This window comes from Rhinopithecus bieti, unplaced genomic scaffold (genome assembly GCF_001698545.2).
Source record: "Rhinopithecus bieti isolate Rb0 unplaced genomic scaffold, ASM169854v2 scaffold_32740, whole genome shotgun sequence".
Lineage (NCBI taxonomy): Eukaryota > Metazoa > Chordata > Mammalia > Primates > Cercopithecidae > Rhinopithecus > Rhinopithecus bieti.
Window position 1 is genome coordinate 177,504 of NW_016814617.1, and position 23,309 is coordinate 200,812.

At 39.5% G+C, this 23,309-nt stretch overlaps 1 protein-coding gene across 3 annotated transcripts in view; it reads right to left on the bottom strand.

Annotated features, from left to right (window-relative positions):
* RCL1 (RNA terminal phosphate cyclase like 1) overlaps window positions 1-23,309 on the bottom strand; it is a 69,483-nt gene that overhangs the window by 39,811 nt on the left and 6,363 nt on the right. For all 3 annotated transcript variants that reach the window (XM_017851487.1, XM_017851486.1, XM_017851488.1), the window contains exon 2: window positions 2,477-2,548. In XM_017851487.1, the coding sequence (XP_017706976.1) occupies window positions 2,477-2,548 (72 nt within the window). The remainder of the gene's footprint in view (window positions 1-2,476; window positions 2,549-23,309) is intronic.

Sequence of the window (23,309 nt, forward strand, 5' to 3'; positions counted from 1 at the left end):
CACTATATTGCCCAGGATAGTCTTGAACTCTTGGGCTCAAGTGATCCTCCCACCTCAGCCTTCCAAAGTGCTGGGACCCTAGGCACATACCACCACGTTCAGCTAATCTTTTTTTTTTTTTTTTGAGAAAGGGTCTCACTATGTTGCCCAGGCTAGTCTTGAACTCCTAGGCTCAGCTTCCCAAAGTGCTGAGATTACACACATGAACCACTGTGCCTGGCTATCCAAAAAGCTTCTTACGCCCATCTCAGCTTCCCAAAGTGCTGGGATTACAGGCATGAACCACCATGCCTGGCTCTCCAAAAAGCTTCTTACTAGATTTACATATCAATGTAAAAAACTGTTAATGATCTAGGAAGACATAAATGGTGGAACAGGGTATTTCTGCTGCACAAAATATTTTGCAATGCCCTCTGGCACAATTTACCAAAAATATATTTAACATTAGAGGAAGGAGGCATGTTCAGTCACTCAAATGGGAAAAAGTTCTTGGGACTTTCATAAAATAAATTTAGGCTTTACTATATTAAACACTAGAATCCAAACAATCACAATCAGGACCATATTCTTATCAAAGTAATGAACACTTCTCAAATGGATTCTGGATCAGTTATTCGAAATAGTTGTAAGGGCCACAAAACCATTCTTTAGATCAAAAAACCAAAAAAAGACTATATATTCACTAAATCCTTCAAATCTGTATGTTTATTTATATAAATTAACCAAATGAGAAACTGGCCAGATTATCAAAATGAAGGCTTTTACTACTCTGATGGGGAAAATTAAAAGGACATGTAGTGGGAGCAGAATCACATAAATGTCTTACTCCTCAATCTACGTTGCAGATATAACTAGAAAAGAAGAGAATTGGGCCAGGCGCTGTGGCTCATGCCTGTAATCCCAACACTTTGGAAGGCTGAGGTGGATGGATCACCTGACATCAGGGGTTTGAAACCAGCCTGACCAAAGTGGTGAAACCCTGTCTCTACCAAAAAATACAAAAAAAAAAAAAAAAAAAAAAAAAATTAGCCAGGCATGGTGGCAGGCACCTGTAATTCCAGCTACTCGGGAGGCTGAGGCAGGAGAATCGCTTGAACCCCGGTGCCAAGATCGCACCACTGCACTCCAGCCTAGGTGACAGAGCAAGACTCCACCTCACACACACAAAAAAAGAACAGAAATATCTGTCTTCCAGATCACCAAAAAGTTACTGAAAAAACCTCCAGCAATTTCAAAGCAAACAAGCTAAAGGAAATTAAGGGACTCATAGCTGGCAAAAGACATGTGAGCATCTCATTCCCAAAACCTGTTCTCTATAAGATATGGCTAAACACAGCTATAGATCAGAATATCTCATGTGGTCCAGGACCAAATATGAACCCGAGCTTGCCTTAAGAGAGCCAAGATAGGGAAAATATCAGAGATTTATTTGTGGAATGTGTGTGGAAAGGTACAGAGTTAATGGAGTCAGCCAAAGGATGTTTGCCACGGTTTTCCATACAATGTAGACACAAGTTTCTAATAGAAAAACTAAAAGCTAGAAACAACCTAAATGTTTATCAGTGGGGAGTAGTTAAATAAATTATCATGCATCCATACAATGGAATACTATACAGAAATATTGAGGAAAACCTGCATGTGCTGGCAGGGCAAGTTCTCTGAGACATTTGTACTAGCAAAAAAAAAGAAAAAAAAAAAAAAAAAATGCTGGCTGAAGAACAATATGAAGAGAATGATGCTGTTGATGGTCTGCATTATGCAAATGTCCATGTAAGCAAATGCTGTGATAGTGGCTACCCCTGGAGAGGGGAATGGAAGAGGAAAGAAGTGAAGGTATGTTCACATCTTTTGCATATACTCGTGTAAACTTATTTTAACAAACAAAATTTTAAAATAAATAGAATTCAGCCCATAAACTACCTCATAGAGTTGGTTGAAATAATTTAATGTGATAATATAATAAATGGACTTCGGAAAGTTTCATGTAAACATTATGTATAAAACATTTATTGCTAAAAAAAAAAGAGGAGGGACTTGCTTATGGATCTGAAATTTTCTATCTTCTAACTTCCTTAAATCAAATGTATGCCCTTCAAATTGGGAGACTTCATGCACACCTTTGGAAAATCATATCACAGAGAGGTAACTGGGTCTTTCCATAGGAACACGGTATTTTTTTAAATGATCTAGAATGATATGCTTTTACTATGATCTACATTCACAGCTTCCTCATATAACTCCAAAGTTATACTCCAGAGTTCCTCATATAAGTCCCCCCAAAATTCTAATTTATGGTGATTTATATAATACAAAGTGATTAGTGAAGTTTTAAACATAATATTTATACCATTAAAAAGAGTGAGATGGATAAGCAGAGACTGACTGGAAAAAAAAAAAAAGAAAAGAAAAAAAAAGAGGGAGAAACAGGAATGCTTTAGTGCACGGAGGTGCTTTTAGGAATCTAAAAGGAGCTTACCTGTTTGGTTTATTTCAATTCGAGAACCATTCGTTATTTTATCCAACAGCCTTATGAAGCTGGCTTCAAAATCTGTGAAGAGAAAAAAATCTGTGAAGAAAAGAGAAGACAGACTGGCCTCATGTCAGGTCAACATTTCCAGAGCATACGCCTGATTCAGGTACTATGGCAGATGGCAGGTTACCTCCTGCATCACACCTGGGCTTTCCTAAAGGACTGGGTAGGTTCACGGGTTGAGGAACCTCAGGCAGCTGAAAAGCACTGACTGGTACATATATGTTTAGTAGAACTTAGAAACAATTCAGCTTTCGCACTGCACACACACACACACACACACACACACACACACAAAATAGCAGCTCTACCAGCACTCTAATGGGATATTAATATCGGCAGCATGAAACCTTGAGACCTATTCTTCTGAACTCAGGAGGGCATGTCAAATAACGAGGTAACAGTAGAAGGTAGAGAACAATTTTAAAGTCAGATTCTTCCCTGCTCCAGAATGCCTGGAAGGAAAGATTAAATTGAGGCCCACCCTTCAGTCTCAGAGACAGTAAGAGATCACTATCTCTGCCTTCCAGTAAAGTGTCCCTCCCTTTTCCCTTCCTCTACCATCTTACTGATTTAGAACTATCTAACCAGTTCAGTTTTTTATTTTATTAAAAGGGTGTTTGAATATACAGTATTACTGCCATCTTTTTTTTAATGCATGAGAAAAGACTGGAAGAAAAAAGGTGAAATGTTAGTAAATGTTTTTATCTTAATGATTGGATTTTATATAAATTTAATTTTATATTAAAAGTTTATTCTTAAGAGACAGGGTTTGTTGCCCAAACTGGAGTGTAGTGGCATGATCACGGCTCACTGTAACCTGGAACTCCTGGCCTCAAAGGATCCTCCTGCCTCAGCCTCCCACGTAGCTGGGACCACAGGTGTGCACCACCACTCCTGGCTAATTTCTTATATTTGTAGAGATGGGGTCTCATTATGTTGACCGGGCTGGTCTTGAGCTCCTGGCCTCAAACAATTCTCCCACCTCAGCCTCCCAAAGTGCTGAGATTATAGTCATGAGCCACCAAGCCTGGGCAAAAGCTGGTCATTCTTTGAAAGAGAAAGAGAGGGGGAGAGGAAAAAAGAAAGGGAAAGGAAGAGAGTAGATTTTAAATGTAAGATTATGGGAGGAGAAGTGAAGACTCCTCTAGCTTTCCTTCCCCTGAGTTAATCTTACACACAAACACACCCCTTAGTTTTAACTTCCTGCCCATGAACAAGGACAGAAAGACCAACTCTTCTGCCACCGAAGGCGTTGTGACTGCCTGACACTTTTAGACAATTCTCACTCCTGTAAGAAACCAGCAGAGTTTATGGACACACAGTCCAGTAGTCACCTAAACTGATCCCAAAGGGTGAGTGGATCGACCAAGCAATTCCCATCCACCTAGTCTGTTGCTTAACACTGTCCCATAACTCTTGTCATAATGGATTCTGCAATTTGTACAAAGGGCATTGGGCTAGAAATCAGAGAAACTCCATTAAATCCTGAAACAAATAACAATGGTTAATAAAGCTGCTGTGTGTTGCACGCTTACTTTACACTAGATATTCTTTCATTTAATCCTCACATCCCTGAGGCATGGAGTGTCATTCCTATTTGCTATGGTTTGAATATTCCCTCCAAAATTCATGTTGAAACTGAACTGTCATTATGACTATATTAAGAGATGGGACCATTAAAGGGTGATTAAGCCGCAAGGGCTCTGGCCTCATGAATAGACGAATGCCATTATCACAGGAGTGGACTTATTATTATATCACAAGAGTGGGCTGTTATAAAAATGAGTCCAGCCAGGGGTGCAGTGGTGTGTATCTGTAGTCCCAGCCACTCAGGAGGCTGAGGTGGGAGGATTGCTTGTGACCAGGAGTTGAAAGTTGAAAGCCAGCCTGGACACCATAGGTGAGATGGCCCATCTCTGGGGGGGGGGGGGGAGAATGAGTCTAGCTCTCTCAGTCACGCTCGCTCTCCCTCTCTTGCTCTTCCACTTTCTGCCATGGGAAGCTGTGGCAAGAAGGCCCTTGCCAGATACTAGCACCTTGATATTGGATTTCCTGGCTTCCAGAACTGTGATAAATTTCTTTTCTTTTATAAATTACCCAGTCTGTGCCTGTGACATTGTTATAGCAACACAAAATGAATTAAGATGCCATTTTAATTTTACAGAAGGCTAGGATCCAAGAATGCCAACTAGATTGCCCTAGTCAAATGACACTGAGACCCAAGAATGCCAAACAGACTGCCCTGATCATATGACTAGCAAGTGGCAAAACCAGGATTTGAGCCCGAGTCTGTCCTTCTCCAAAGTCCATGCTCTCTCTTTCTTTTTTTTTTTTTTAAAGAAATAGGATCTCACTATGTTGCCCAGGTTGGTTTCAAACTCCTGGCCTCAAGTGATCCTCCTGCTTTGGCCTCACAAACGCTGGGATTACAGGCGTAAGCCACTGCACAGAAACTAAAGGTTCCACACTCAGCCACACCATGACACTAGTTTGCCTCTGTTCAGTTTAATTCCTTGGAGCCAATCTCTTCCTCTAGAAAATCATGGCACTTTCAACTATAGGCACTGATCTCTTGAAGGACCTTATAGTTAATTTAATGGATCCCTAATCAACATTTTTAAAAAAATAAAATTACAACAGAATAAACTACATTGGAATAACTGTACATACTAAGGATGCTGTTCATGAAACTTTAGTCTGTTTTACACATATGTGTATGTGCAATAGGTTGTGACGTAAGTAGCATCACAGGAGTTTGAAAGTATCTGAATGATGAAATTCAATTAGAAATTATTTCTATGATCTTTTTAACATTCTTTACAAATCAGGCACAATCTCTACCACAATGCCACTTTCTACTTAGGTTTATAGAAAATCTAAGGTGCTCTGCAGAAAACAGGAAAGCCCTTGATTTGTTCAAACTTTCTAAGTGCCTAAATGGGATAGAGGAACAAGCATCTACAAATACAGGCTAAGATTAAACTCCATAGATTTTACAAATTAGGAAAGAAAAAAGGAAGAAACCATGACTTTACTTTTTAGATTTTGTTTTTTGCAATCCACAGGGACTCTTACACACACACAAAACCAGAAATGCCCCCCAGAACCAAAGTAGAAAGAGAATGGGCATAAAGAGAACTCCAGGCAGGACCATCCCTGACCACGGCAAACAGGTGCTGCAGAAGCAGCACTTCAAAGAAGTAGACTCAGAGCTAGTTCCGGAGCCCTGGCAACTGTGGAGATATGGCTCCATCACCTGGTATAAGAAAAGATCTGAAGTCCATCTAATAATGGTAAGATCAAAGTCCCCAAACTTCACTAGGCCAACCTGTGTAGAATTCCTTGCCCATTTACCTCCCACAGACCCTGCTGACTCCTCTTCTTCAAGACTGCTCCTGGGACTACAAGATTTCAGGTATCTAAAAACGTTCAGGGAAAAGCTCCAAAAACAAGCACAATTTTACTACACTGTTTATGAATACATAATTAGGTTATAAAACTATAAAGAGAATCAAAGTCAACGCTATAATGGTGAGGATAGTGGCTACCACAAAAGGCATGGCAAGGAGCTGTGAATGGCTAAAAGATGTATGGATGTTGGCAAACTTGTATTTCTTTTTGTGGATGGGGGTCACACAGATGTTCATTTTACAATCTCTTACGCACTACTTTTATGTCTTATGGGGGTCACACAGATGTTCATTTTACAATCTCTTATGCACTACTTTTATGTCTTATGCGTTTTTTTATTTGTACAAATTTAGTGGGCACAAGTGCAGTTGTATTACATGGTTCTATTGAGTAGTGGTAAAGTTGGTAAAGTCTGTGTTTTGTTTTGTTTTTTTGAGATGGAGTCTCACTCTGTTGTCCAAGCTGGAGTGCAGTGGCGCGATCCTGGCTCACTGCAACCTCCGCCTCCCAGGTTCAAGTGATTATCCTGCCTCAGCCTCCCCAGTAGCTGGGACTACAGGCGTGCAACACTATGCCCAGCTAATTTTTGTATTTTTAGTAGAGACGGGGTTTCACTGTGTTGGCCAGTCTGGTCTCGATCTCCTGACCTCATGATCCCCCCCACCTCGACCTCCTAAAGTGCTGGGAATACAGGCGTGAGCAAAGTCTGTGTTTTTAATGTGCCATCGCCAGATAGTGTACACTGACAGTGACCATTTCTGCGGAAAAAGAACAAGTGTACATATATGTATATATATTTGCTTATTTATGAAAAAGAAAAAGCCTGGGAAACAACAACAACAACAACAAACTAGTAACACTGTTTGCTTCAAAGATTCTCTAAACCAGCAGTCTCCAACCTTTTGGCACCAGGAACCAGTTTCGTAGATCAGATCAGTGATGGCATTGGATCCTCATAGGACTGTGAACCCTATTGTGAAATGCACATGCGAAGGATCGAGGCTGCTGGCTCCTTCTGAAACTCTAATGCCTGATGATCTGAGGTGCAACAGTTTCATTCTTCAACCATTCCACCAACCCTGCCCTGTCTGGGGTTGAGGAACCCTGCTCTACAAACCCATTTATTCCCTTTGAATTTTGTGCCATGTGCATATTTCTTAAAATACATAAAATTTAAATTAAAAAAAACAAAGGTACTGCAACATGATTTAAATAGCCAACAAAACTGTTTTCATTGAATGGCCTATGACAGGTCTTTATAATACTATGTACCCCTAAGAAAGCATTTTTTTTTTTTTTGAGACGGAATCTTGCTCTGTTGCCCAGGCTGGAGTGCAGTGGCATGATCTTGACTCACTGCAAGCTCTATCTCCCGGGTTCACGCCATTCTCCTGCCTCAGCCTCCCGAGTAGCTGGGACTACAGATGCCGGCCAACATGCCCAGCTAATGTTTTGTATTTTCAGTAGAGACGGGTTTCACTGTGTTAGCCAGGATGGTCTTGTTCTCCTGATCTCGTGATCCGCCCGCCTCGGCCTCCCAAAGTGCTGGGATTACAGGTGTGAGCCACTACGCCTGGCCCGATTTCAACTTTTTTAGGGAATAACCAGAAGACAAGACAGTGAACTGTTAACATGCAAAATTAGGAGTCATTACTTTCCTCATTAAATCCAAAGAGGTAGACATTACAAACAAATACTCAATTCTCGGAATAAATTAAGACATCTCCTCACTTGGAAATATATATGTTTATTTCTATATGTGATTATATACAATGTAATATAAAAATTTTAATGTAAAGAACCAAATATCTTTCCTAAATTATACTGAGGTCAAGAAAAAAAAATTGCAGAACATAATAAAATATCTTACATAGAAATAAAAATTTCATCAGAATATATGAGACTCTACCAAAGAAAATTTATCACTTTAAAATCTTAGACATTGGGCCTGGGTGTGGTGGCTCACGCCTGTAATCCCAGCACTATGGGAGGCTGAGGCAGGTGGATCACCTGAGGTCAGGAGTTCAAGACCAGCCTGGTCAACATGGTGAAACCCGGTCTCTACTAAAAATACAAAAATTAGCTGGGCATGGTGGTAGGCAACTAATCTCCGCTACTTGGGAGTCTGAGTCAGGAGAAGAGCTTGAACCCAGGAGGCGGAGGTTGCAGTGAGCCGAGATCGTGCCACTATACTCCAGCCTGGGCAACAAAAGCCAAATTCTGTCTCAAAAAAAAAAAAAAATATATGAAAAGCAAGAGCAAAATGAACTGAGAGTTTAGAAATGAAACAAAATCACAAGCCAAACAGTAAAGTGATAATCTCAAAAGAAGAGAAAAAGAAAATAAAAATATAAAGTTGGGTGTGGTAGCACACACCTGTAATCCCAGCACTTTGGAAGGCTGAAGCGGGCAGATCACTTGAGCCTAGATGTTTGAGACCAGCATGGGCAACATGACAAAACCTTGTCTCTACAAAAAATACAAAAATTAGCCAGGCATGGTGGCACACACCTACAGTCCCAGTCCCAGCTACTCAGGGGGGCATGGTCAGGGGAGAGTTGAGGCAGGAGGATCCCTTGATTCCAAGAGGTTGAGGCTGAAGTGAGTCATAACGGAGCCACTGCACTGCAGCCCGGATGACAGAGTGAGACCCTGTCTCAAAAAAACAAAAAACAAAAAACAAAGGTGAAAAAACAAATCAAGCTAATTAATTGAGAACATACAACACAAATCAACCACTTTACTTATTTGTAAAAGGAAATAAGATGTGACTCAATAAAATAAAAAATATATAATTAATAAAAAAGATTAAGAGCTTTATAGTAAACGATTCTCCATTAGTTACCAATATATTTGGAATTAAGACAGGAAGCTATGTAAAAAATGACAAACCAAATAAATGAAAAAGACACAAAAGGACCTAAAAAGAAGACAACAAGAAATTTTTTCAAATAATAAACAGAAAAGGGCACTAATGAAGTCACTGGAAGTTTTTTCCCCTAACATTCAAAGAAAAAAAATAATTACTGGCTGAGCACAGTGGCTCATGCCTGTAATCCCAGCACTTTGGGAAGCCAAGACAGGCGGATTATGAGGTCAGGAGATCAAGACCATCCTGGTTAACACTGTGAAACCCTGTCTCTACTAAAAATACAAAAAAATTGGCCAGGCGTGGTGGTGAGCACCTGTAGTCCCAGCTACTCGGGAGGCTGAGGCAGGAGAATGGCGTGAAACCGGGAGGCAGAGCTTGCAGTGAGCTGAGATCGCACTCCATCCTGGGCAACAGAGCAAGACTCCGTCTCAAAAAATAATAATAATAATTATTATTATTATTTTACCCAAAGTACAAAAAAGAGTGTGTAAAGATGGCTATTGTAGCATAGTTAAGAACATCACTAAAAACCATCTGAATTACAAGCTAATCTCATTTAATGAGAACAGATGAAAAATCTTAAATAACATCTCAGAAATGATGTTATTCTTAAAAATTACTACTGTGATTAAGAAAGGTGCATCCCAAAAAGGGGCTACAGATAAAGCGCAAGGAAAACTACAACATTAATTAAATATAATATGATATAAACAGGGGAAACAATTCAACTAACTGGCTTAATTATTCCAGGAAAAGCACCTGATAAAATTTGGTATCTATTCCTCAGTAAAATTCTATATTAAAAAGAATGGCAAATGAGTTTGTTAAAAGTAACAGTTTATATCTTAAAACAGAAGGCTTTAAAGTTCACGGAGAATGTCTTCAGAAGGAAATGCCAAGCTTCTATCACCCCAATCCCCAACCAGGATCAGCTGGGAACCAAAAGGACTACTCCCTTCTGCAAGGAGGTAAGAAAGAGGATCCTAGTGATCTGTATCAACACCTTGGACCCTTACAGACCTCACCACTGAGGAACCCTGCAGTCCTCACAGGCCTAAGCTGCCTGGAGTATGCATAGCTGTGCTCCCCACAAAGAAGGAGTCAACCGTGTGCCCAGCTCCCTGTGGCCTGTGCTACACCATCTTGGAATTAGAATTATGGCTGGAGTGTGTCTTGCTCCAGCAGCAAGTAGCAAAAACTCCACTTTTCCCCTGAGGATAAGTCACCACTCAGACACCCTAGACCAGTGGCCCGACATCCTCAAGCCGAGTTTCAAGTGGCTACTGTACCTTTCAGCATGGTGCCAAATGAAGATAGAGCCACATACCCCTACCCCATCCCACTGGGCCATATTTGATGCTTCCTGGGTTAATTTTAAAATTTACAATGTGTTAAAAAAAAAAATCAACAAAGGGATACAAATCATTTTTTAAAAATACACAGAAATCCTGCAGCTTAAGACTTCAATGAATGAAATAAATATAATAGGACTAAAATAGCAGACATGATGAAGCATAAGACACAAATCTCTAACTTGAAGATAAGTCTTTTGAAATTACCTACTCAAAGAAATAAGAAATGAGAATGAAAACAAAATGAGAACACCTACAAGACTTACAGGAAATCATTAAGCAAACAAATGTTCATGTTATGAAAGTTCCAGAAGGAGGAGAAAAAAGGAAGCACAGAAAGCCTGCCAAATGAAATAGCTGAAAACTTCCCAAGTCTGATAAGAGGTATGAACACACAGATCCAGGAAGCTCAAAGGTTCCGAAATAGATTCAACCCAAAAGGGTCTTCCCAAGGCATATTATAGTTAAACTGTCAAAAGTGAAAGATAAAAAGAGAATTCTAAAAACAGCAAGAGAAAAAAGCATCAACTTAACACAAGGAAATCCCCATTACACTAAAAACAGATTTCTCCGGAGAAACCTTACAGACCATGAGAGAATAAGATGATATATTCAAAATGCTGAAAGGAAAAAAAAAAAAGTCAACCAAGAACACTATACCCAAAAAAGCTATTCTTCAGAAATGAGGTCTTTCCCAGACAAGCAAAAACTGAGGAAATTCATTACCATTAGCCAGGTCTTACAAGAAATGCTCAAGAAGGTCCTACATATAGAAATGAAAAAACGATAACCACTATCATGAAAATACACAAAAGTATAAAACTCACTGGTAGAACAAATACACAAAGGACAAAGAGAAAAAAAATCAAACCTTATCACTATAGAAAACCATCGAACTACAATGATAAGAGAGGAAGAAAAAAAGGATATACGAATCAACCAGAAAACAATTTTTAAAAGGACAGGAGGCTAAGCCCTGTGGCTCATGCCTAGAATCCCAACACTTTGGGAAGCCAAAGGAGGAGGATTGCTCGTGCCCAGGAGTTGGAGACCAGCTTGGGGAACAAAGCGAGAACCCCATCTCTACAAAAAATACAAAAGCCGGGCATGGTGGCACACACCTGTAGGGAGACCAGGCCGGAAAGACTGCTTGAGCGCAGGAGTTCAAGGTTGCAGTAAACTATGATCGTATCGCTGCACGCCAGCCTGGGCAACAAAGTCAGACTCTACCTCTAAAAAAATTTATTTTTAATTTCAAAAACCCCTCATGACAAAAACTCTTAACAAGTTAGGTATAGAAAGAACACACCTCAACACAAAAAAGGCCGTATATGACAAACTCACATCTAACATACTGAATGGGGGAAATTTTAAAGCTTTTCCTCTAAGATACAGAACAAGTCAAAGATGCCTACTATACCACTCCTACTGAACATAGTACTGGAAGTCCTATCCTAGCCAAAACAATTAGGCAAGACAAAGAAATAAAGAGCATTCAAATTGGGAAGGAGGAAGTTAAACTGTTCCCGTTTGCAGACAACATGATCTTATACATAGAAAACTCTTAAAATACTGCCATAAACTCCTAGAACTGATAAACAAATTCAGTAAAGTTGTAGGATACAAAATCAATACACAAAAATCAGTAACATTTTTATACACTAACAATGAATTCGCAGAAAAAAGAAATCAATAAGCAATTGCACTTACAAGAACCAAAAAAATAAAATAAAATACCTAGAAATAAATTTAACCAAGGAGGTGAAAGTTCTCTAAAAGGAAAACGATAAAACCCTGGTCAAAAAAAAATTGAGGACACACAAAAAATGGAAACACATTCCATCTTTATCTACAGATTCAATGCAATCCCTATCAAAATACAAATGACATTATTTACGGAAACAGAAAAAAAATCCTAATATGCAAATGGAGCCACCAAAGAACTTTAACAGCCAAAGCAATTCTGAGAAAAAAGAACAAAGCAAGAGGCATTACATTATGTGCCTCTGAAATATACTACAAAGCCTGAAATCCCAGCCTTGTAGGAGGCTGAGGCAGGAGGATCATTTGAGCCCAGGAGATTGAGACCAGCCTGCACAATATAGTGAAACCTTGTCTCTATTTCTAAAATTTAAAAATATACATAATGGTGCTGGGAAAACTACAGCCATATGCAGAAGAAAGGAACTAGATGCCTACACTTATCATGTTTTAAAAAATGAACTTAAAGACGTAAAGGTAAGATCCAATACTATGAAACTACTAGAAGAAAACACTAGGGAAACATTATAGGATGTTTGTTCTGGGCAAATATTTTCTGGAGAAGACCTCAAAATCATAGGCAACAAAAGAAAAACTAGGCAAAAGCAAAAGGGATTACAACAAACTAAAAAGCTTCTGCAGAACAAAGGAAACCATTGGAGTGAAGCTATGAAAGAAAAATACAAACTATCCATCCAACAAGGGATTAATAACCAGAATATACAAGGAATTCAACAGCACACAAAAATACAAATCCAATTTTAAAAGTCAGCAAAAAAGCCAAATAGACATCCCTCAAAAGACATACAAATGGCCAACAAGTATATGAAAAAGTGCTCAGCATCACTAATTATCAGGGAAATGTAAATCAAAACCACAATGAGATATCATCTCACCCCAGTTAGAATGGCAATTATCAAAAAGACAAAAAATAACAAACGATGGCAAGGATACAAAAACAGGAACTTATATACACTGTTGGTAGAAATGTAAATTAGTATAGTCATTATGGGAAACAGTATGAATATTCCTCAAAAACTAAAAAGAGAACCACCATATGATCCAGCAATCCCATTACTAGGGAAAGAAATCAGTGTCAATGAGATATCTGCACTCTTAGGTTTATTGAAGCGCTATTCACAAACACACACACAATGGAATACTATTTAGCCATAAAAAAAAAAAAAAAAAAAAAAAAAAAAAAAAAAAAAAACGAAATTCTGTCACTGGCAGCAACATGAAGAGGCTTTGGGAGGACATTATGTTAAGTAAGATAAGCCAGACACAGAAAGATAAATACCACATATCTCGTGGAAGCTAAAAAAGTTGATCCCATAGAAAGTAGAGGATAGAATAGTGGTTACTAGAGGCAGGGAAAGGGAGTGGAGAAGGAAGGATAGCCAAAGGCTGGTTAACGAATACAAAAGTACAGGTAGATACAAGAAATAAGTTCTAATGTTCTATAGCACTATAGAGTGACTGTAATTAACAATAATTTATTGCATATTTTCTTTTTTTCCTTTATTTTTTAAGAAACATGGTTTTGCTCTATCGCCCAGTGCAATGGTGTGATTGATCATGATTCACTGAAAACCTCCAACTCCTGGGCTCAAGTGATGCTCCCACCTCAGCCTCCTGAGTAGCTGGGATTATAGGTGTACACCACCACACCTGGCTAATTTTTTATTTTTATTTTTGCGGAGATGGGGTCTGCTATGTTGTCCAGGCTGGTGTATATTTTTAAATAGCTAGAACAGATTTTGAATGTTTTCAGCACAAAGAAATGTTTGAGGTGATGGATATGCTAATTACCCTGATTTTATCATTATACATTGTAGACGTGTATCAAAATATCACACTGTGCCCAATAAATACTAAATACCTACAATTATTTGTGATAATTAAAAACAATGAAAGCAAAAGAAAGGGTGCTTAATCTCAGTCATAGGGGAATATAAATTAAAACCACAATGAACGACTACAACACACCTACAAAATTGGTTAAAATTAAACAGACTGGCAATACCAAGCACTGAATAGGATGTAGAGTAACTAAGACCTCAGATATACTCACAGCCACTTTGTACAACCACTTGGGAAAACTAAACATAGGCACACCCTATGACCCAGCATTCATGCAAGAGAAATACATATATATGTACACCAAAAGACTGTACAAGAATATTCTTGACCTCACTGTTCTTAATAGTTAAAAATGGAAACAAGCCAAATTTTCATCAAAACTAAACTGTGGCACATTGAAAAGCAGAATAACATGACGTAGTAAGGAAAGTCAACAAACTACTCCTGGTCCAACACGGAGCTCTAGAGCTAAAGAGGCCAGGCACACAAACAATTACATACTACATGATTCCATTTACGAAAATTATAGTTAATCTTTTAGAAACCTAATCCATGGTGGGTTTTTTTGTTTTTAAGACAGAATTTCGCTCTCGTTGCCCAGGCTGGAGTGCAGTGGCACGATCTCGGCTCACTACAACCTCCACCTCCAGGGTTCAAGTGATTCTCCTGCCTCAGCCTCCCTAGTAGCTGGGATTACAGGCATGCGCCACCACGCCCCACTATTTCGTATTTTTGGTACAGCCAGGGTTTCCCCATGTTGGTCAGGCTGGTCTTGAACTCCCTACCTCAGGTGATCCACCTGCCTTGGCCTCCCAAAGTGCTGGGATTTCAGGCATGAGCCACCGCGCCCGGTCAATCCATGGTGTTAAAAATTTAATGCTTACCTTGGCAGTGGGAGGGAATGGTGTGGCTGGGCACAAGCATGGGAGAAGGCTGGCATATACTCTGTTTCTTTTCATAGGTAATAGCTACATGGGTATATCCACAGTAATAATTCATCAAACTATACATTTATTGGTTACACACTTTCTCAGTATACAGTATGGTTTAGTAAAGATTTATTTTAAAAAATGAAAACAAAGTTGAAAGAAAAAATACTTTTAAAATATGAAAAGCGGCAGGATGCAGTGGCTCAGGCCTGTTAACCCTAGTACCTTGGGAGGCCAAGGTAGGCAGATCACTTGAGGATCATTTGAGGCCAGGAGTTCGAGACTAGCTTGGCCAACATGGTGAAACCCCATCTTTACCAAAAATACAAAAATTAGCCGGGCGTAGTGGTGCACGTCTGTAATCCCAGGTACTTGGGAGGTTGAGGCACGAGAATCGCTTGAACCCAGGAGGCAGACGTTGCAGTGAGCCAAGATCACGCCACTGCACTCCAGCCTGGGTGACAGAGTGAGACAGCATCTCGAAAACAAACAAAAAAAACGAAAAGCAAAGGAAAAATCCCAATCACATCTCTAACTTCATGATACAGAAATGCCATTAAAGGTGTCTCAAAAAAAAGTAAGAGAAGATATCAATACAGGGAAGAAATATCAATTAAGGGAAAGGCTATTTTGCCAGTTAATGAAGAGAATTTCATATATTTTGATTCCATCTCGCATTTCTATTTTTTCTTTTTCTTTTTTAAAAAGCATAGTCTCGGACGGGCGCAGTGGCTCACACCTGTAATCCCAGCACTCTGGGAGGCTGAGGCAGGTGGATCACAAGGTCAGGAGATCGAGACCAACCTGGCCAACATGTTGAAACCCCGTCTCTATTAAAATACAAAAAATTGGCCAGGCGTGGAGGCACATGCCTGTAGTCCCAGCTACTCAGAAGACTTAGGCAGGCGAATCACTTGAATCCAGGAGGTGGAGGTTGCAGTGAGCCGAGATCTCGCCACTGCACTCCAGCCTGGTGACAAAGCGAAACTCCATCAGAAAAAGAAAAAAAAAAAAAGCATAGTCTCTAGACAAGCAATTTCATATCTACGACCCTATCCTATGGAAATAGAAGAATGGTAGGATATACTTAAGAAAACTTTACTGCTGCTTTATTTAATGACAAACACTGAAGATTACTGAGTATCTATAGCTAAGGGAATGGCTAAATAAATTGGTATGTCTGTATCATGGAACAGTCTGTAGCCATTAAAAAAAAAAAACACCTTAGGACGCTCATGTACTGCAATGGAATAATGATAACATTCTTGTGCTTTAAAAAAAAAAAGTGCACATACAGAAAAAGGTCTGGAAGACTGCTTCTTAGGAATATGACTGGTGAGCGACACAGCAAGAGTTAAGTAGCCAGAGGCAATAAAGGATATAACCTGCACAGATTACTTTCAATTTTGAATCATTAAGAGTTGTTCCCCCAAACAAATATGTATTACTTTTATGATATAAAATGAAACCAAAAACTTCTTTCTCCTGCATCTTCAAATTTTTCTAGATATCATGCTTTGCTTATATGAAAATCTAGGTTGCCCTTGATTGTGATAATTTTCACAATCAAGGGCAACCTAATTCTCTGACTTATGCTGTTTTTACTGCCTTTCAAGTTTCTTATTTACATCTGAGCTCTTCAAAACTAGTCCTCATGAACACATTGGAAGAAAGTAATCCCTCTCTATCCCTATTTTACTACAGCATTTCTTCCACCCTAAAAAACCAGTAGACAGTGGCTCACGCCTATAATCCCAGCACACTGGGAGGCAAAGGCAGGTGGATCACTTGAGCTCAGGAGTTCAGAGACCAGCCTGGGTAACATGGCGAAAACCTGTCCCTATAAAAAATACAAAAATTAGCCAGGCGTAGTGGCCTGTAATCCCAGCTACTTGGGGAGCTGAAACAGGAGGATCACTTGAGCCCAGGAGGTGGAGGTGGCAATGAGGTGAGATCGCACCATTGCACTCCAGCCTGGTTTATGAAAGAGAGACCCGGTCTTAAAAAATAATAATAAAAAATTAAAAAATACTAGAGACAGAGTGACACATTATATAAGAAAAGAGTCAATGTAGCACTAAGAGGATGTAGCAATCCTAAATGTATCAAACAAAGCTGTAAAATATGCAAAGAAAAATTGATAGAAATGAACAAGAGAGACAAATCCACAATTACTGTCAGAGACCCCTTTCTCAATAATCAACAGAACTAGACAGAAAAATCAGCAAGGACAAAGAAGAACTCAGCACCCTATGAACCAATAGGATCTAACCAACATTTATAGAGCACTCCACCTAACAAGAAAAGAAAATATACTTTATATCTGAACTCTTCAAAACTAGTCCTCATGAACACATTGAAAGAAAGTAATCCCTCTCTATCCCTATTTTACTAGAGCATTTCTTCCATATATGTGAGATATATATATATATATATCTCAAGTAGAATCTATTCCAGGAATGCAGGGCTGGTTCAATATTTAAATATCAATCAAGACAATACACCATATTTATAGGCTGAAGAAGAAAAATCACATGCTCACATCAATTGGTGCAGAAAAAGCATTGGACAAAATACAACATTCATTCATTGTTTTAAAAAAAACACTTAGAAAATTTGTAATAAAAGATGACTTTCTCAACTTGACTTTTAAAAATCTACATAAAATATATAGCTAACATACTTAAGGGGATGCTTTCCCCCTAAGATAGGGAACCAGGCAAGGATGTTCCCTCCCACCCATTTTACTTAACATGGTGCTAGAAATTCTAGCCAGTACAATAAGGCAGAAGAAAATAAAAGGCATACATATCAAAAATGAAGAAATCAAACTGTTACTATTTGTAGAAAACATGATCAGCTACATAGAAAATAAATTCCAAGGAAATGACAAGGGGAAAAAAACCTCCTAAATAAATTCAGCAATGCTGGAAGATACCAGACAAACATACACACACACACATACACAAACCCGAATGGTATTTCTATATACTAATAATGAACACAGAAACTAAAATTTAAAATATGATACACCATTTACAATTGCTCCAAAAAAACCACAACATATTTACAAACAATTCTAACAAAACATGTACTGGACTTGTACGCTGAAAACTATATAACAGCAACAAAAGAAATAAAGACTCTGAGTTCCCCAGAACTTGAGCTCTCGCCTCAAGAAACACCTGCAAACCTACACAGATGAGAAACCTTACCACTGGACCTGAGATGGCCATGAGTGGAAATCTGTCCTCTCAGATGAACTGACCAGTCACTATCGCCAACACACAGAGAACAGCCCGTTCGAGTGCCAGAAGTGCAACCCTGCATTTTCCGGGTCAGACCGCCTGGCCTTCCACATGAAGCACTTTTAAATCACAAACAGTGGATATGACTCACACCGCCAGAAGAGAATTCAGTAGCTTTTTTTTTTTGTAACCTTTCACACTGTCTCCCCAGTGAGACAAAGAGTCGACCTGGGAAGCACTACAATCATGGTCAGGTGCTGAACTGAGTCAACTTGTGAGTGAATAATCAAGAAAACTAAGGAATCCAAAAGATAAAAATCAAAGAACAGGTGGGATCTGTGACTGGATCTACTATCACTCCAACTCTAAATCCAACTTGAATATTCCTGGACTTAGAAAACACCAAGCAGGTGACTGGAAGTTGTGGATATAAGGGCATAAATGAAATCCCCAAGTTGAGGGGAGGGAAGACTAGAATTCCCTCGAATGTGTCTTAATACAATATAAGCATGAAGATCACCTTGTATTCTCTTTGCCTTCTAAAAATCATTATTATGATGTTAGAAGAAGAAATTCAGATACAGAAAATGTGTGTTAATATCCTAAATAATGGTGCTTGGTGAGTCTTGGTTCTAAAAGCACTAAACAAGGAAGCCAAAGTTCTGAAACGCTGCATACTTTGACAAGGAAAATCTACTTTTGTCTTCTGATCTACATTTATGACCTAAGTAAGGTAAATAAGTCTTGTTTATGTCTTTAACATTTTGGTCAGATGTAGTGGCTCAACACCTGTCATCCTAACACTTTGGGGGACTAAAGTCCCCCCTCAACACATGGGGACTGCTTGAGCCCAGGAGTTCCTAGATCAGCCTGGACAAAACAGTGAACCCTGCCTCTGAAAAAAAAAAAAAAAAAGAAAGAAAGAAAAATACCCAAGTGTGGTGGTACACAACTATAGTCCTGGCTACTCAGGAGGCTGAGGCAGGAGGATTGCTTGAGCCCAGGAATTCAAGGTTGCAGTGGGCTAAGGTCACACCTCTGCACCCCAGCCTGTGCAAAAGAGCAAGACCCTGTCTTAAAAAAACAAAACAGCCAGGCGTGGTGGCTCACGCCTATAATCCCAACACTTTGGGAGGCTGAGGCAGGTGGATCACGAGGTCAGGAGATTGAGACCATCCTGGCTAACACAGTGAAACCCCGTCTCTACTAAAATACAAAAAATTAGCTGGGCGTGGTGGCCGGCGCCTGTAGTCCCAGCTACTCTGGAGGCTGAGGCAGGAGAATGGCGTGAACCCAGGAGGCAGAGCTTGCAGTGAGCCAAGATCGCGCCACTGCACTCCAGTCTGGGCGACAGAGCAAGACTCCGTCTTAAAAAAAAAAAAAAAAAAAACTTACCATTTTTTGAAGTTTGTTATGCACTGTGGTTTCAGATGTGCAACAATTTGTCAAATGGTTTATTCCCAAGTATGCTTAAGACAGAAAAAATTGGCTGGGCGCCGTGGCTCAAGCCTGTAATCCCAGCACTTTGGGAGGCCGGGACGGGCGGATCACGAGGTCAGGAGATCCAGACTATCCTGGCTAACACGGTGAAACCCCGTCTCTACTAAAAAAAAAAAAAAAAAAATACAAAAAACTAGCCGGGCGAGGTGGTGGGCGCCTGTAGTCCCAGCTACTCGGGAGACTGAGGCAGGAGAATGGCGTAAACCCGGGAGGCAGAGCTTGCAGTGAGCTGAGATCCGGCCACTGCACTCCAGCCTGGGCCACAGAGCGAGACTCCGTCTCCAAAAAAAAAAAAGAAAAAATTTTTTTTCTATGTAGTTACCTGCCTTAATAAATACATAATATAAATTTAAGTAAACTACTTCTGTATATTTGTAAATTACATAGTAAAAAAAAAAAAACATTTTGTAAACATTGAAAAATGAACATTTTGTGAACAAATAAACATTTTTCATCGCAAGATGAGAATTATGTTTTAAATAAACCCATAATATTTCATCTAGGGAAAAGAAACAGATTTAAGTAAGTAGAGAGACAGATCACGTTCATGGATTAACACCTCAACATAATAAAGACGACAATTATCCCCAAATGGACATACAGGTATAATATAGTTCTTGTCAAAATATTGGAAAGCTTTTTTGTATATTAGATAAGATTATTCTAAAATTTATATTGAAAGGCAAAGGAACTGGAATAACTAAAATGATTTTGAAAAATAAACTGGGAGGAATCAGTCTAACCAACTTCAAGACTCATTATATGGCTACAGTAAGTAATCAAGACTGTGTGATATACTGGCCGGGAGCGGTGGCTCACACCTGTAATCCCAGCACTTTGACAGCCCAAGGCGAGTGGATTACTTGAGCTCAGAAGTTCGAGACCAGCCTGGCCAACACAGTGAAACCCCGTCTCTACGTAAATACAAAAAAAAAAAAAAAAAATAGCCAGGTGTGGTGGCGCACGCCTATAATCCCAGCTGCTCGGGAGGCTGAGACAGGAGAATCACTTGAACCTGGGAGGCAGAGGCTGCAGTGAGCCAAGATCACACCACTGCACTCCAGCGGCAACAGAGCAAGACTCCATCTCAAAAAAAAAAAAAGACTGTGTGGTATTGGCAAGAGACAGACATATAAATCAATGGAACAAAATGGAGAACCCAGAAAGAGATCCACACAAAAATGCTAAACTGATTTTGTACAAAGGCACAAAAGCAATTAAATGAAAAAAAGATGGCCATTTCAACAAATGATGCTTGGGCAACTGGCTCCCCATAGGCAAAAAAAAAAAAAGAATCTCAACCCAACTCTCGTACCTAAAGCTAGGCAAAAAGTTCTTAGACTTAACACCGAAAGCACTGCCACAAAAGAAAAAAATGATAAATTTTACATCATTAAAATTAAAATATTTTCCTCTGCAAACCATAAGATAATAAAAAGACAAGCTACACAATGGGAGAAAATATAAACAAACCACAAATCTGCCAAAGGACCAGCATATATAAAGTGCTCTCAAAAGCAACAGTAGAGGCCAGGCACAGTGGTTCACACCTGTAATACCTTAGGAATTACACCTTGGGAAGGTGAGGCAGAAAGATGGCTTGAGGTCACAAGTTCAAGACCAGCCTGGCCAATATAGCGAGAATTGCTTACGCCCAGGAAGCTCAGGCAGAAATGAGCCATGATCGTGTCACTGTACTCAAGCCTAGATGAGAAAGCAAGACCCTATCTCAAAAAACAAAACAAAACAAAACAGTTAGTACAAAGAATCCTATTAGAAATGGACAAAAGACTCAGAAAGATGTTTCAATGAAGACATCATTAGTCATTTGTAATACGCAAATTAAGACCACCCTGGGGCATCACTACATACCTATCAGAATGAATAAAAGTAGTGAAAACACCAAATGCAAGTAAGGATGCAGAGAAACTGAATCCCTCATACACTACAGATACGAATATAAAATGGTACACCCAGGCCAGTGTGGTGGCTCACACCTGTAATCCCAGCACTTCAGGAGGCTGAGCCAGGAGGATCACTTGAGGTCAGGAGTTTGAGAACAGCCTGGCCGACACAGTGAAACCCAGTCTCTACCAAAAATAAAAAAAATTAGCCGGGTGTGTTGGTGCACACTTGTAATCCCAGTTGCTCAGGAGGCTGAGGCAGAAGAGTCGCTTGAACCCGGGAGGCAGAGGTTGCAGTGAGCCAAGATCACGTCACTGCATTCCAGTCTGGAAGACAGAGTAAGATTCCATCTCAAAAAAAAAAAAAAAAAAAAAAAGTACATCCACACTGGAAAACAGGGCAGCAATATCTTAAAAAAACTAAACATGCAACTAGGATACAACCCTGCAAGAGCACTCCTGGGCATTTATTCCAGAGAAAGGAAGACTATGTTCACATAAAAAAATTTAAAAACCTGGCAAGGCATGGTGGTGCACACTTATAATCCCAGCACTTTGGGAGGCTGAGATGGGTCGATCACCTGAGGTCAGGAATTCAAGATCGGTCTGACCAACATGCCAAAACCCCATCTCTACTAAAAATACAAAAATTAGCTGGACATGGTGGTGGGTGCTTGTAATCCCAGCTACTTGGGAGGCTGAGGCAGGAGAATCGCCTGAACCCGGGAGGGGGAGGGTGCAGTGAACCAAGATCGCGCCCCTGCACTCCAGCCTGGGTAACAGAGCTAGACACCATTAAATAATAATAATAATAATAATAAAAAGAAAAAAAATCCTTTGCACGAATTTTTATAGCAGCCTTATTCGACATAGCCAAAACTGGAAACAACCCAGATGTTTTCAACAGGTAAGTAAAAGACTTGCTATATTTTCATACCATGAAATACTACTCAGCAACAAAAGGGAACAAACTTGATAAAAACATCTTAGATAATCTCCAGAAAATCATGCTGCCTGTAAAAAAGTCAATCCTTATAGTGACTCTAGATAACCTCAGGCTAATCACACATCCCCATGTGGCAGCAACAACCCATTTGAACGTCTGCCATATCAACTTTTGATGACAGTCACCATGCCTACCATGGTGACCATGGGTGACAGGGAATCAGAGTTTGATTCCGGAGTGAGAGCCTGAGAAATGGCTACCACATCCAAGGAGGGAGATAGTGACAAAAAATAAAAATACAGGACTCATTCAAGGCCCTTCAAGTTTTTTTTTTTCTTTTTAAAAAACTTTTTAAATTTATAATATAAAATTTAAGAAAAAAGAAAAAACCAATCCAAAGGTTACATACTATAAGATTCCATTTATGGAACAGTCTTCAAATGACAAAATTACGGAAATTAAAGAACAGATTAGAGACTGACAAGGGTTAAGGAAGAAGTGGCGGAAGGAGGAAACTGGGTGTGGCTACAAAAGAGCAACAAACATGAAGAATCCCTGGAGTGATAGAAATGTTCTGTATCTCACTGTATCAATGTCAATATCCTAGTTCTAACATTGTACTATAATTTTTCCATCTATCACCATTGGGGGAAACTGAATAAAGTACAGTCAGGATCTTTCTGCATTATTTATTATAACAGCATGTGAATCTACAATTATCTCAAAATAAAAAGTTTGGTTTTTTTAAAAAGATGGTAGATAGTTCCATCTGAAGTAGCTCTTATGGCCAGGCACTGTGGCTCATGCCTGTAATCTCAGCACTTTGGGACAGGGAGGCAGAAGGATCACTGGACGCCAATAGTTTGAGATCAGTCTGATCAACATAGTGAGACCCCCATGTCTAAGAAAAAGAAAAAGAAAAAAAGAGAAAGAGAAAGAGAGGGAGGAAGGGAGAAAAAGAGGAAGGAGAGGAAGGGGAGGGAGGGAGGG